The 16,336-nt window shown below is 38.0% G+C and overlaps 1 protein-coding gene across 2 annotated transcripts in view; it reads left to right on the top strand.

The window, feature by feature from the left end:
* The first annotated feature begins 15,364 nt into the window (after positions 1-15,364).
* Positions 15,365-16,336, top strand: part of NCAM2 (neural cell adhesion molecule 2) — a 395,919-nt gene continuing 394,947 nt past the window's right edge. Inside the window, exon 1 of one of the 2 annotated variants that reach the window (XM_036218501.1) lies at positions 15,365-15,650. In XM_036218501.1, the coding sequence (XP_036074394.1) occupies positions 15,596-15,650 (55 nt within the window). In that variant the 5' untranslated portion in view covers positions 15,365-15,595. The remainder of the gene's footprint in view (positions 15,651-16,336) is intronic. The other variant, XM_036218500.1, reaches the window with a different exon arrangement.

Raw genomic sequence — 16,336 nt, 5'->3', positions numbered from 1 at the left:
TATATATTTACATTGTGTGTTCACTTCCCATAGTTAGATTTCTTTCTGTCACCACATATTTGACCCCCTTTACTCTCTCTACCTTCTCTCCTCCCCTATCCTCCTACTTTCTGGTAACCACTAAGGTATTGTTCATGACCATGAGTCTCTGTTTGTCATGTTCCTTTGCTGCTTTTAGGTTTATATCCCACATATAAGTGATATCATGTGATTTTCAACTTTTTCAGTCTGGCTTATTTTGCTTAACATGATTATCTCAAGGTCAATCCATGTTGTTGCAAATGGCAGTATTTCATCTCTTCTTATGGCAGAGTAATATTACATTGTATATATGTACCACAGCTTCTTTAGCCAATCATCTATTGTAGGACACTTCGGTTGCTTCCATGTCCTGGCCACTATGAATAATGCTGCTATGAACATCGATGTGCAAATATATTTTTGGATATGGGCTTTCAAGTCTTTGGGGTAAAAACCCAATAGAGAGATCGCTGGATCGTATAGTAGGTCAATTCTTAATTTTCTGAGGAACCTCTATACTGTTTTCCATAGTGGCTGTACCAATCTGCAGTCCCACCAGAAGTGTATGAGGGTTCCTTTTCCTCTATATCTTCTCTAACATTTGTTATTACTTGTCCTGCTGATTATAGCTAACAGATGTGAGATGGTATCTCATTGTGGTTTTGATTTGCATTTTCCCTAATAGCTGGTGAGGTTGAGCATCTTTTCAAATATTTGTCGGCCATTTATATATCCTCTAGGGAGAAGTGTTTGTTCAGGTCCTCTGTCCATTATTTGATTGGATCATTTATTCTTTTGTTGTTACTGAGTTGTATGAGTTATTTGTATATTTGAAATCGATCAATCTGGCTTTAACCTGAGAAACCCAAAGTCCACTCCACCCACAGAGTCTAAGAAATACATGTACTCCATATATATTTATAAGTATATCACTTGATGCTAGATAATTTACTTGATTGTCATATCAAATATGTAGAAAATCTTCCGGAAAGAAGGATCAAAGATATACAAAAATTGTTTGATATAATAGAAATTCTAAAAACAAAACAAAAACAGAAAACAGAATCCGAACTTGTGCCAACCCTTGTAAATTATGCCTGGTCAAAACTGAGATCAAAAGCTCCTTTGTAAAACAATGCCATGATTGTAGTTCATTGTCGCCTTTAAGAAACCCTGTTGGAAAACAACAGGAGGGATGTCCTTTTTTCCTTTTAGAATATAATGTATTATCTATGAAAAAAAAATCAGGTTTTCCTTAGTAAGATGTATTTACTTCTTAGGTCAACTAGTGAGAAAATCATCTGCAGTTCTCTGTACAGGAAAGAATAGAGTCGAGTATCTACTTTCGTCTTCCTTCTTCCTATGACTCTACCATTTGTCTCTAGAAATGGTAGATTTTGAACAAAAAGATCTTTTTAGCATCAGGAGAAAGCCTTAGGTGCTCCAGTTAACAGGGACATCCTATTGAGCGATGTGAAAAAAAAGAGTTTGGAAAGAGAGAGCCTGGTTGATGAAGCAATCTTTTTAGTCACTTAGTCTAAAAGCTTTACGCTTTTATAGTAAAAGGAACTACTCTGTTAGGTAGGGCTGCAAGCTCCAATCTCTAATTCTCACACAGTCTTTTAACTTATTCAAAATATGACATTGCAGTAAACAACTTTATACCCGGACTCAATTTTTGCATGCTTTTAGAAAAATTATATAGGGCATTAGGTGCTAAGAAAAGAAATAGGAGGGAAAGGTAATTTATTGATCTTTCATGTACCATAAATAAGTTCTTCTTGTACTCTCTAGGTTACTCTGTTGAACCTCCTAAGGACGTTATAGCATAAGAAAGGCAAGATTGGAAGAGATCAGCTCCCATGTCTAGATGTCAGAGACAGGAATACAAATACAAATATAGGTTTCCCTAATTATTAGCAAAAAAAAAAAAAAAAAAACTGAGCAGAAAGCAAATGGCTTATCATGCTCCAGTCCATCTAGATGCTGACATAAATATAGAAGTTATTTTTCACTTCTCTGAAAGAGCATAAATTATGAATTTATATTTAGTTGTTTTTAGTATTATTTTTAGTAGCTCTGTCCTGATCATATTGTCTTATATTTTTGTTTAAATTTTTGTATTTTGTAATTCTATTTAGCCAAAATCTGACTGCATTTTATTGATATAAACACACTTCAGTGTAGGAATAAACATTTTTATATAAATTCTGTTATGACATTTTCTCTAAGTTCAAGAAAAAAATTGCAAAAAAGAAAAATAATGCGAATTAAATTTAGTACTTCCTCAGGTATTGATCGAGTGCTAGAATGTCCATTTAGAAGAGATTGTGTGTGTGTGTGTGTGTGTGTGTGTGTGTGTGTGTATGCGCATAGCTCCAGCATGTGGACATAAAAGAGAGGAAAAATATAGGCATCACTAATTATTCCAATTACATTTATTTGAAAGGGGCATAGGAAAAGGTCCAGCAGGTTGTGTGAGGCAAATGGATGCCGAACCGCAATGCATTATTTCTAAGTAGATAACCCCTCTTCTCCATGCAATTTTAAAAAGTGATCCTTATATACAATCCTAAATTATAAAATCATGTTCAATTGTTTGTTCCAAGGTATTACCTATAATCTAGTGATCAGTACAAGTTTAAAGAACTGTTACAATATATAATAAATAACATACACGGGACAGCTTTCGGTGTGTACGATCACCAAAATTTTGAAATTATTTCATTCGCATCATGTTTTTATTGAAAAAAAAAGACCCATTAGTCATCATAATATTATAGTATATGTTAAAGTACTCTGCTCTTAATCCATTACCCAAAGATAGAAGTGTTGCAATGCTGTCGTGAATGTTTCCAAAGCTACTGTCATTCCGCTATTTCATATATCAGGGCAATGGGTCTGGAGAACCAAACCAATTATGAGCCTTGGACGGGCAATCAAAACCCCACTGGGAAGAATGTAGGATAGAAATTGCTTCAAACGAGTGTTCAAAATAGCAAATGAGAAAAGATAGGTGCATGGAAGTTGCAACAAAACACCAGATGTTTTAACAAGTAAGGGAATGGTAAATGGCGACCAATAATATTGTTACATTACTTTCTACACTTACAGTGGTGTAGCAGTTTTGGTTTGACTTATCTCGTATTTAACTAAATGTAGATAAGCACAGAGATAAAATTTTATTTTTAAATGTGTTATATAAATTATTATTTTAAACACAGAGCTTTCTGTTTCTGCCTGGGATGGAAATTTATGTTTATTATTTTTTGTTTGGGAGAGGAAAGCATAATAAATAAGGCACCACTCAAATGCATGACTCTGAACATGCCACTTAATATCTCTGGGCTTCAGTTTCGAGCAGTTTCAGTTCTGATGAAAGGTCTTATAGCGATAGAATCTTATGTTCCTAGGGCGTGCTCTTTATGTACCCTCTTTGGCTACATGGTTTGAGAGGCCAGCTCGTGGCACATGGATTGCCTACAGCACTGCATCTGCTTTGTGAGCATCCAGGCCAGCCTTTTCAGAGGGCATAACAAAAAAGGATGGCATGCAAACTATGCATTTTCCTCCTTCCATTTGCACTTCACTCATTTCAGAGTTCACAGCTTTGATCTTGTCTGTTAAAGACAGAAAAGGCACTTGGGAGACACATGACATTTTCCTGTGGGACAGAATGACCCTAAGGACAGCACATTCTTTTCTAAGCTAGAATTTTCCCCAATAATTTCTAGAGATAAAAAATAATTGCACTGCATAAATGCCTATTTTGCTATTATTAAATTGATTTCTGTAGATTCTTATTCAACATTTAATGAAAATCCAACTGTGCACCAGGTGCTGTCGGAACATGGAGTCGGTCACATTCCTCACCCAGGGGCATAATTATGATCCAAATTAGACAGGTAAATCAAACCGACACAAACACTGACAGCTTTCCTAAACACGGTGGTCATCCCTGAGAGCGAATGAAGCCTTAAAGTGATAGTATGAAGTATCAGAGCTTTTGTCACTTTATTATCAGGTCAAATTTTTCTTCAATGCAAACGATTTTTTAAAGATGTTAGAACTGAAAGGGTACTAATAACACATTCCGTGGCTATATTCAAGATGCCTTTACCAATTGAAAAAAAAAAAGTAATATGGTAGTACACTCTAGCATAATTTATGTTAGTGCCTCTTTAATTGTGTTTGTAGTATTCACAAGGAAGCATTCTGTTTAGATAATTACTCATCTTCCTGAAGATCGGTAATTTGGCTCATGAACACTTCAGAAAATTACTCAAAATGTTGCAAGAAGAAAATTTCCTACAAACACTCAGGCCTTGTAAAGTATAAATAAGTGCTTTTTTTCATTCTCTTTCTTCCAGAATATTTTAAGAAATTTTTCTAGGCATTTTGTATTTTTAAGTTGGTCCTAAGAGTGCCTTTTTTGGTAAAGAGAAAATCGTTATTTTATTTTCTTTAATGTGTACAATTTATTATGCCATATACACAAACAAATCATAAATGTTATGACCTAAGAGAAATTAAATACATGCTAAGATACTTATAGGTGATAAATACATCCAACACACATAATAAATAAAATTATTAAATGCCATATCTCTCTATGTATAAAAATGTATTATTATCAATACTTATTTAACAGTATATTGGGTACTATTATTTATTTGTACATTAATTTCATTCTTTCTAATTTTTGAAAATAATAAAATAACTTCTAAAATTATGAATTTTACATAATTTTATGTATATATACTATTTATATCATAATTAATATTTCAAAACTTATTGATATCAAATAAATAGCCTAACATTGTGAACTTTTTAAATGTTAAGTTGTCCATCTAGAATTTGTGTTAATTGATGGTTTTCTCAATTAGGTCACCTAAGTATATCAAAGCATAATCTGGGAGGAAATTTTTGAAAATTTTCTACTTTTTCCTTTTTAAAACGTTTTTGCTTTCCTGAGACCCTTTAATAAGTGGCTCACACATGCATTACATTTAAAAGAGACGTTCCTGACTGACTGAAATCCTGCCTCTGCAGTCAGGGATGCCACGATCCAAACCATGCTCTGACACTTGGTGGCTGTGATTTATAACATTGTGTCCAGTTGCTGGAGCTTTCTGCCCTCTAGCTTTCTCACCTATAAAATGGGAATAATAACATGTCTCATAAAGTCTCTGGGAGAAATAAATTGGGTGATGTGTATAAAGGGCTGGACTCAGTACCTAGCACTTAACGGCTATTCAAAATTTACAAAATTGTTAATGAATGTGGATATTAGTATATTCTCTAGTTTTAGATGTGGCACATATGTTATATTATACTATAAAACATAAATAAATTTAATGGGTATTCTCCTTCTATCATTATCTTCTACCCCGATTTTTCTCATTGCATTACAATACTGCTAAGAGTACAGTTGCTATAATTACAGGTAATTCAATTAATTTTTCTTTCCAATAGGTATCTAGTAAGCACCCATATCAAGAAAACAACTCTGTGTGTCACAACAGAATAGGAAAGGGGGTCTATTATAAAGCACTGATAGGATAATGCTTTTAGAACTACCTAACTGCATTAAACCTGACTTGAGCTTCTATGTTTTCCCTTTGCATTATGCTTAAAGGGTTGAGTACAGCCAATTACCTGTTAGTTATTGGGCATCTATTTTGTTGATCAGACACATTTAGACAAATATATATATATATATATATATATATATATGAACTGGTTATTTGGGGATTTTAGCCAGTAAATTGTCAGTTTGTGATGATTTGTTTTGTACTTTTAAATCATGTGTGACATTGGTAGCTATAGTCACTTTGGTAATTAGAGGTGAAAATTGAATTAAGAAGATAGGAATCTATTAATATGTAATGATGGCATTGGAGTCATCAATAAATAAAACTACTTTTCTGAAATCATTAAAATAGAATTTAACTTAAAAAAAATCTTAGGTAATACTCTCACACTTCAATTAGGAAATAAATTATAGCGTTATATTATGAAGAGATTAGGAAAATGATCTTGCGTTTTTCCACTTTTAGGCATTCTGAAACAGAAAAAATAATGCTCTAAGTTCAAATCATGGTTTTGTTTCTGAAGCCCAATGTAATTGGGCAGGTCATGTAATTTTTCTCAGTGACAATTTTTCTCATTTGGAAATTTAAAGAGTCAGATATCTAAAATTTCTTATCCCTTTATCTGATTGACCATGAAATAACCACTGTCTATTTGGTTGTAAGTAAAAGGTAATTCAGGCATAAGAAGTTTATAAATTATGATTATTATGACTTTTGATTTCAAAGAAAAAAATACCTTCTGGTAAATCTATCAACTAATGTATTCAACTAAATAGAGCTAAAGCAAAAACAATCAGATAGACAGCACTTTGGCCTTTCCAGTATTGAATGAACCTAATTTTACTATACTTAGGTGGTACTGTGATACTTTCATGAGACACCACCTGTAATTTGAGGAAGATAGTCTCAAAGGTCAAGTTTTCTGAACATTGATTTCCTTTCTTGTATGAACACTGAATTTTGAAGTCACATTTTATGGTCACTCTTTAATATTGCCATTTACTAATGTCAAGGTGCATTAGGTATAATTGTTCCTTTAATAAGGGCCATAGTAATACGTGTGTTTAAGTAGTTGTCTTTGTGGCAGTTGCCATAGTCCCGTGTGTTTTCCACCCACTCTTTTGCAGCTGGTATTGGCAAGTTTCTCGGCACCACAGGATTCTCAAACAACCCAATTTCACAGATAAGTAAAAGAACAGATCGTAAAGGATTTTTAAGACAACGCTGCTTTAACTCAGATGAACTAAATAACTATGATTTATTTCAGAATGAGCCCGATCTTTCAGTTCAAAAACTATAGCTAGGGTAGGAGCACTGGTATATTTACCCGTCTGGGAGCTGGTATGATGGCCGTTCATTAAAGTTATCATGGAAATGGTTATGAGAACAGTGGAGGGACTGAACCCTAAATGGGTATGGGATCCAGGAAGGCCTGTTACCATGGTAGTAGGCATGATGTCATTGTGAAATATGAGAAGATGTGATTTGATTTGAAGTGGTGAGAAGGGAATAAGGTCAATATCAAAACTGGGAAGGGATATAAGACTGCCCAGCAAATCCAGCGTGCTGAAAGGAGGTGGGTAACCAAGACATAAAACCAAAAATGGAGTAGAGAAACCAAGAAAGACAAAGAGGTTTCAGGTGAGTCTGGAGAGATTCCATAGACGGATCAAAGGTCCCATGCATGTATCATTCCCGTTCTAGTTTACCTGAGTTCATTTTTATGGAGAACAAAACACCTACATTGCTTATGTTACTTGGTTGGCTGCAAGTCAACATGAGTGACATTATTCTTGGTTTTGTTTACTATGTGGGTTGCCTTCCTTTACTCTGCTTCAAACCCTGCTATTCTCAAACACTCATACGAAAATTGAGAGAGTTAGTCATGTCAGTAGGACTGGGTGGATTGGACTCTCATAGGTTGTTGTATATAAATAAAGATATTTTATATAAAGAACATAGAACCCTCTTGGGGTTGCTCTATCCCATTCATTTTTCCCATTGGGGTCTAGTCCATGACATGATTTAAATTGAGGAAACAAACTTTGGAAAATTAATTTTCTTTTATAATTTTTGCCTTTTTTTTTTTTTTTTTTTTGACCATGAGAGGTCACATCCTACCCTATGTTCTGAAAATGAGGCTGGCTTTGGTTTAAGAAAACAAACAAATTGTACTTTTTCTAGGGGCTCAGACAGTTGTTTCTAGACTCACCTGGGGAAAGACTGCTTAGGCAGGATTTCTCCACCTGTAGTTTTGGATAATTATTCATTATGGAAGGTAGTCAGTTGTGTGCACTGTAGGATGCTCAGTAATATCCCTGGCCTCATTCCCTTGGATGCCATTAGCCCCATCCTCCCAATCATGACAATCAAAAAGTCTCCAGACAACGTCGAATGTTTTCTGGGGGACAAATGAGTCCTCAGTTGTGAAGGATTGAGTTAGAGAAATTCTTCTTGGGAAAGTAATTGGTACCTTAAAAAATTCATGACATTAAGAAAGAGAACCCATTAAGAGGACAGTATGTGGGGATACTGATAAGGGGCTGATAATCTAGAACTGTTTTTTTTTTTTTTTAGCCTTTATTTATTTATTTATTTATTTATTTATTTATTTATTTATTTATTTTTACAACAGTTTTAGGTTGATAACAAGATTGAGAGAGAGGAAAAGTGATTTCCCAAATATTCCCTGCCCCAAAATATGCATAGCTTCCTCCATTATAAAAATCACTTGCCAGAATGGTACATTTTTTTTTTAACCCAAGATGAATATACACTGACATATCATAATCATCCAAAGTCCATATTTCACTTGAGGGTTCACTCACTCTTGGTGTTGTACAGTTAATGGATTTGGACACATGCATAATGACATAGAGCCATCATTACAATAGCATACAGATTATTTTCACCACCATAAAAATCATCTGTTCCCAGCCTATTCATCTTGCTCCCTTCCTTACCCCTGGCAACCAATGATATTTTTATCTTCTCTATGTTGCCTTTTTCAGAATGTCATATCATTGGAATCATACAATATGCATCTTTCTCAGATTGGCTTTTTTCACATAGTACTATAAATTTAAAGTTCTTCCATTTTTTTTTTTTTTCTTCATGGCTTGATAGCTCATTTCTTTTTAGTGCTCGATAATATTCCATTGCCTGAATGTACCATATTCACCTACTGAAGGACTTTTGGTTGCTTCCAGTTTTGGCAGTTACGAGTAAATCTGCTATAAACATCTGTGTGCAAGCTTTTTATGTGAACATCAATTTTCAGCTCCTTTGGGTAAATACCAAGGAGCGTGATTGCTGGATAGTATGGTAAGAATATCTTTAGTTTTATAAGAAAACCACCAAACTGTCTTCCAAAGTGGCTATACTGTGGTATCTATTATTCAAAGTGTGTTTCCCTTTAATGTTCTGTTATGTCTAGGTTATTGTCAAGCTTTCAGTATGCTTTATTAAACATTTCTGCTTGAGCTCTGAGGAATTAAGGTAGGTGTCTGTGTTTTAGGCTTCAAGTGAAGTGATACAGAAGAAAGTACAGCTTTGGATGGCCATTATACAACCGCAATACATAACCTCCAGGGAGTACAGTAGAAATGAGGTTGAGATAAAAAACAAGTGCCAGTTTTAGGTCTGAAACATGCCAACATTCCTCAGGCATCCTCAGATAGCCCTAGTAGCAAATGCATTGGGATTCACAGATTATTGTTTATTTGTGTGGATATAGTTTGATGCTCATGGACTAGAGAAATAAAGAATATTTGGTCACCAATAAGGAGTTTTTCAATATCTTATACTAATAGGTATAATGAGAATGTCTGGATCCCAGAGCAGAAGAATAAGGTTAAAAGGGCATCAGATATTAAGGAGCGGAAGTCTTTTAGTGCACCTTAAGTTTGACGGTATGAATACACACATTCCTCTAGAGTCTGAAAATTCAATTGAAGATGATTAAAGGAAGAAACCAGAAAACAGAAACTCTCAGAAAATTCATACAAAAAATATGAAGTAAAAGTAAATAAACGGGCACCGTTAATATGTGTGAAGTGTTTTAAGGTCTTCCTGATTAGAGGGTAAATTATACATCTTGAAGAACAATTTAGTCAATATGAATCCAGCACCTGCAAAGGGGCATATTTTTTAACTAAGTTATTTAGCAATTACTAGCCTAAGGATGAAATCGATAATATGTTCAAAGTTCTGTGGACAAAGATATTTGGATTGCAGTGTTATTAATAATAATAGAAATTATAGAAAAATAATGTCTGTGAAGAAAAACTGTTAAGTGTATTAGGGTGCAGTCCAAGTAATCAAACAAAATTACTAAATTTATATTTGTGAACATTAATGACAATGTAAAATATTAATTTCCAATATGCAACAAAGTAAAACATGCCAAATGGTATTATCTGAAGACTTATTAAGAAAAAATATAAAAGATTGGAGAAAAATGTGTCAAAATGTTCACAGGTAGAGTCTATCTGATTGACAGGGTATGGCTATTTATAACTTCTTATTACTAGAATAAAAAATTTGGGAATAGTAAATATTAATTTATAATATGAGCAGATATTTAGTTTCATTTCCCTAATTTACTACCTTTTACATAGCCCACCTATTTATCTATTTTCAGATCAATATCTTCCATAATAGGTGTCAAGTTTCTTTGTTTTAAAAGGTAAACAGATTCAGTAACAGGTATTAAATTCGTGATTATTTGAATATGAAGACTAATGATTAAAAATAGTAAGAGGGAAATGTATTATTTTTATCAAAATGGGTGAGGATCATCTCACATAAATAAAATATAAGTATTTTTAACCTAGATAATTCATGTTAAAATAAAATGTGTGCATTCGAATAGTGTGTACTGGTTGATTATTAGGTTGGTATTAATGGTTTGTGGATATATAATGGGGATTCCCACTGCTCCCAGCAGCTTGTCTATTGCTAACAAATTTCTTATCACACTCAGAAATCAAAAGAAACATAATTCCATTAGGTAAAGAACCAAATGATTCTATGCAATAAGAGATTTTCAAATTTAATTACCAATTATTTTATCCTGCAAAAGTGCATTTAGTTAACATTCTGTTTCCTCTCAAACCTATACTTGTATGGGATCACTTGCCAGACATGAAGGATTTGTTGTTATCTAGTATATAATAACTGCCCTTCATTTGATAGGATTTGTGCAGACATCACCTTGGTCAATACTACCCATGGATAAAAATATGATTTCTGAGTGCTGTGATCAATATTTGGGCAACCAGCACTTCACATCATGATCCTTGTCATATCAAATAGGTTCATTGCCAGCCACTGCTTGATTCCTTTTTCCTGTCTCACTTTGTCCTGAATATATTCTTAATGTTATGTCAATCACTGTTTTGTCAACGTGCTATAGGTTTGTTACATTTTCTGTTCTGTCCATTATTATCTTTGCCAGGGATGTCCTGGTGAAGAAAAATATAATACTCCTTAGAGTTAAGAAAATATTATTCTGGCAAGTGGCAAATTATAGGCAGTTATTGCATAATTTCAGAGCGAAGTGAGCAGTTATTTGCCCAGAGGGAACATGAAGTAGCCATGAAGGAAAATGACCCCATGTATCTTGAAAGGAATTAAAAAGTAAGAATCTGTGACAATTAGGGTGCCTTGGCAGCATAAATCTCTCTCTTCTATTTCTTAATTTCAAATAGAACAGCTAAGAAAGTAAAGCATTTACAAGGAAGGTGTTAAAATCTAAATTTACCACTAAAGTAGCTACTGTCAGATGCTCAGAAAGAGCCCAGTAAAACGTCTAATGTGTTATATCAAGAAAGTTGAAATTATTTTCAAAGACACGATTATTAGAAAATATGGCATTAATAAATAAGTAGAGGCAGTAGTAGGACCACCTATTTGTAGACGTTTTAGGCTATCTGCCAGAATATACAGTGAATACTTTTCTTCTTTTGTGGTAATAAAAGAATCAACACAGAAAATTTTCTAGACAAGTAAATGAATAGGTATAATGGTTTGTGACATTTTAAAAATGTAAACGAACTCACAGAATGTCCCATTTGCTAACAGTATAATCTTAGCACGTGTGAATTCTGTCAAAAGGGAGATTAAACAAAAATAAAATAAGAAATACACAAACAGAAATAATGTTTAAATCCTGCCTACAGCACATCATTTACGCCTAGGATCTATGCGCGGATTGCAGATGGAAAATGCAGAATATCTCTGAGAACATAATTTCCCCACATAATGCACCTTATCGTTCTCTCTCTCTCTCTCTCTGCTACTCCTTCATGATCATTTTATTGATTCCTTTAAAACAAATTTATCTGCTTTCATTAAACTATGCATCCAGTCCTGTTGGTATTTCCTCCTAGTCAGCTCTTTCTAGATTTCTGAGTTCTATTCAACTTTCTCTTACTTTTATAAATGAAATAACTAAAGTTCCAACTAAGCCTCTGAAACACATCCTCGGGTAGATGGAGACTCATGATTTGTCTTTAATGTAAAGTATGAGTCACATTCAGGAGGGATGATGCATTTCTATACCTTTTATACCCTACGCAGAGCACGTGGCTTGGTCATGTTCAGAGATCTGATGCATTCAGTAATAGTACTCAGCGACTGCATAATGGGAAGCATGCCTTTGGAGCGGGCAAAGACGATTTTTCTACATGTCCTCACACCCTCAATCTGTTACATAATGGAATTGACCAAGACAATTGTCTGGCTGTCTATTGCTTCATCGTGGCATTGGGGATTGACTGCGCTACTGAAGAAGCTCTGGAGAGGCCCTTCTATCTTTGGCTAAGAAGTGGTTTTGGCAAGGGTGGGAAGGCTTTCTGAGTATGTGCCACCCTGCTACTGAGACCTCTCAGCAGCACCAATTTAGGCTAACTATGGAGAAAACTCATGAGAGCCTCCATTGATCTTCCTGGGGACTTACGAGTCACAATCAGGCCTTAAACCAGGGGATGGAGACAACCATCTGGCTCTCCTTTACCACATGTCTGGACTTACATTCTGAGAGGTTGTATATAGCTTTTTTAGCATAACATGGTCCTAGACCCCTTTTCCAATGTCATCCAACCTTTTTATTTTACATTCTGTACTTTTTCCAAATTAGACTTCTCTCTGTTCCTCACACAAGCTGTGTGCTTTCACACTCCCAGGCTTTGCTTAAGCTCCTCACTGTCCTGCCCACACCTCTATCTGTCTAATTTATTCCTTTTCTTCAAAGCTTCCTCAGGCTTTTCTTAATCTCCTATTCAGAAATGATCCCGCCCAGATCACAATGGCAGTTCCTTTTCACTTTTCTTATGACATTTTTACAACCTGATTTATATGACCGAGTTTTGTGTTCCTCCTTGATCTCGTCAACAAGGCTATTAACAAACTGAGGGCAGGATCCATAGCTGTATCACCTTTGTATGTACCTGAGTACCAATGCTTTGTCTTTTCATGTTTCCATACACACAGGTGCATGTGTGCCCACACACACACACTCTCTCTCTCTCTTTCTCTCACACACATATACACATACACGGAGTTTATACACAGTCTTATAATACTAACCTACACTCAAAAATCTCATTAATGTCTGAAAGATCACTGCTACCCACTCTCCTCCCTCCACCCCACTCTAAGAAGATTTAATCTCTAAATACCTCAAAACGTACCAAATTCTCCTCTGGCATAGTTCAAACTTTGCCTGAGAAAAAAAATAATTCAACTTCCAATAATGAAGAGAATCCAATTATCAAGATTATCAGGAGTGTGTGTGTGTGTGGGGGGGAGGGGTAGGCACTTGGCCATTTGTGGTGTCACATTGAAAAAATGCAGGTTTTGTGAGGAAAAGGCTATTTGGCACAGGTACTATCATTTCTTCTTTCTTTTGTGATGTGTGCGTAGCATTTTTTGATTTCCTAGAGAAATAAAGAACTGGTGAAAATAAACCATTTATTTATCTTTCACATCTATATAAGTTTATTGTGTCCACCTTTTTCCTGAAAAGAGCTGACTGTGGGCTTACTTAAGTACAGTTACTGCTTCCCAGAATGAAGAAACGGTGTGGGGAGGGAGCCTTGGCAAGATAACTTATTAATATTTAGTCCTAAGTATAGTACTATAAAATTAAGAGGAACGAAAAGGTTTTCAGGCTGTGAGGCCATTGGTTAGAGTCCCGCCATGGTGTATGTTGAGAGCTGCCTTTGCCCTCCGCTCTTCGCAATAACCCCATTTCAAGATACCCAGTAAGGGACTATTCTCTATAAAGAGGGGAGCACAGTTTTCCCTATCCATGTCAGCTGATTGCCACTCTTACCCCTTGCTCTCCCATAAGCAATGATATCTCCATTTCGGCATAGAATCTGGGTGTGAGAGTATTGGGGGGAATGCGAGCTGGATTCTGAGCTCTACTAGATTTCTATTCCCCTCGACTTCCGTGTCCTCACGGATAAGAAGACGACTAAGGGCCTCCCTGGGGCTGGGGCGAGGCAGTTGAGCACTTTATGGAACCAGAGCTAATGTGCAGACCACAGGATCCATTGTCAGTTCCAGCTGTGGCTCCGACCCAAGCCGACTGAGAAGGGCCCTTGGTGCAGGGATTCTGCCTCCCGCTTGTTCTTGCGGCAGGTTTGACATCAAACTGACAAATCTTTTCCTATCCTTTCCAGGAGAAAGAATGATACGCCCTAACCTTTCGGGGAGGAGTTAGGTCTGGACTCTTGCGATGGCTCTATCACTTCAATTACACGCGCGCGCACACACGCAGGTGTGTGTAGGGGGGTGTCTTGGGAAGGGATCCCCGCGCAACTCATCTTTGTACAGTTCCAGGACCCGCCTCGTAACACCATCCCTCGCGGGGATATGGCCAGTGATGTGCGCTGGGGACCTAGGGCAGAGCCCGCTGAGTGTGGCTAGGGAAGACTGGATTTCTCCAAGGACGCGGCTCTTGCCAATAGCCGAGTTTAACGCAATCCCTCCAACATCTCGCCCTTTCCCCAATCTCTCTCCCTTAAGGTACCCGCTCTCAACAGCAGTGGGTCGACCTGGATAAGAAACACCTGCACCTTTTCCCGCCTGCCCTTTAAAGCCGGAGGAGACAGGCAGTGTAGACACTAGAGGACAACTGCTCCCCCGCCCCACACCAAACGCAGCCCTCCCATCCAGTGCCGCGGCAAAGTGGAAAGCGTGGGAAAGGGGCAGCCTGCTGAAGGTCTGAGCGAGATGGAGGGGCTGGGGGTGCCGAGAATCCTCTCTCGCCAGCCCTCCACGCCCCTGGAGGAATGAGAGCTGCAGAATAAACCGGCCGCTCCCTGGCCCCTCGCTTCGGCTAAGCCGGGGCGAGCTTGGAGCGCGGGGCCGGGCAGCCGCCTGCAGCATCAGCATCAGCTTAAGTGGCCCATTTCCGCGAATGGGACGGCGGCGGTGCGAGAGCTCGAGTTTCCCCCCCACCCCATCCGCACAGGGGTGTCGGGCAACGCGCAGATGGCCGTGGGGCAGAGCGTTGGGCCGCCATTCGCACGCGTGCTCCTGCCGGCCAGGTCGCGGCAGCCCCTCTAGCTGGAGGCGCTGGGAACCGAACCCGCGCCTCCGAGCTCGACTGCGGACGAATCCCGGGCCCGCGCGCCTCGCGAAAGCGGCCGCCGTGCGGCGCGGAGGGATACGCCTCGGCCGCGCCGCCCCGCCCCTCCCCGCGCCCCCGCCCCCGCCTCCCTCCCCGCCCGGCTCTGCCGCCGCCACGGCGGCCGCTGCTGCCGCCGCCGCCGCCGCTTCCTGGATATAGTGCGGCAAGGAGCGGAGCTTGCAGTCACTTTGCGAGGAGGAGCGCGCGGGCTGCGGGCGGCTGGGGCACCCCGGGAGTAGCGGCGGCTCTCGCTGAGACGGCCGTGGCAGCGGAAGGTTCTCTCTCCAGGGCTGGACTTAATAACTTTGGAAGTGTCCACCAGTGTCACGTCCTGAACATGAGCCTCCTCCTCTCCTTCTACCTGCTCGGGTTGCTTGTCAGTAGCGGGCAAGGTAGGAGTGTGGTGCTTTATTGCATTTACTTTCCCTCCCCCTTCCATCCAACCCAGAAAGGTAGAGGGAGGTACAGGAAGATTTAAATTAAAGAAGTAAAGTTATATTGTTATTTTTTTCGCTCTTTTAGCGGCCGCCAAAAAATTGCATCTGCATATTAAATAAGAGAAAATATGGAATTGGAGATGGGCATCAGTGAGTAGGAGATTGAGGCAAACTGCTTTTTTGGGGGGATCTTGGCTTTTTCTGGTTTTCATGATCAAAAATTGGATGACTATGTTGGTGTGTATTGACAGTTAAATATCTGAGGTTGCGGAAGGAAAGGGAACGGCGATGTTTTACAGAAGCAGCAAAAACTATCGGCGTTAAACTCGTTCGTGAAATATCTGTTGTGTGCAAGATATTCAGTTCGTAGAGACTCTCTTTTCCCCCTTTCCCAAGACCCCAATTCCTTATAGGAAGTGAACGATGATGGCTTATTCCTGTTGAAAACTGAGAGGAGAGAGGGGCCATGGATGTTGTAAGAAAGCAAATGGAAAAAACTGGAGATGTGTTGCAGTCATTCATTTTCACCTACCCCTTTGTTAATACATAAAGGTTGAAAATTTTGATAACATCAAATTGTTATTACACCTGTAATGATTTTTTAGCTTATGGAGAACTAGTGGGTGTTTTTACCCCTTAAG

The sequence above is a fragment of the Rousettus aegyptiacus genome, unplaced genomic scaffold (genome assembly GCF_014176215.1).
Source record: "Rousettus aegyptiacus isolate mRouAeg1 unplaced genomic scaffold, mRouAeg1.p scaffold_m13_p_4, whole genome shotgun sequence".
NCBI lineage: Eukaryota > Metazoa > Chordata > Mammalia > Chiroptera > Pteropodidae > Rousettus > Rousettus aegyptiacus.
Note: the sequence above shows the minus strand (reverse complement) of the source record. Positions and strands in the feature narration are given on the sequence as shown.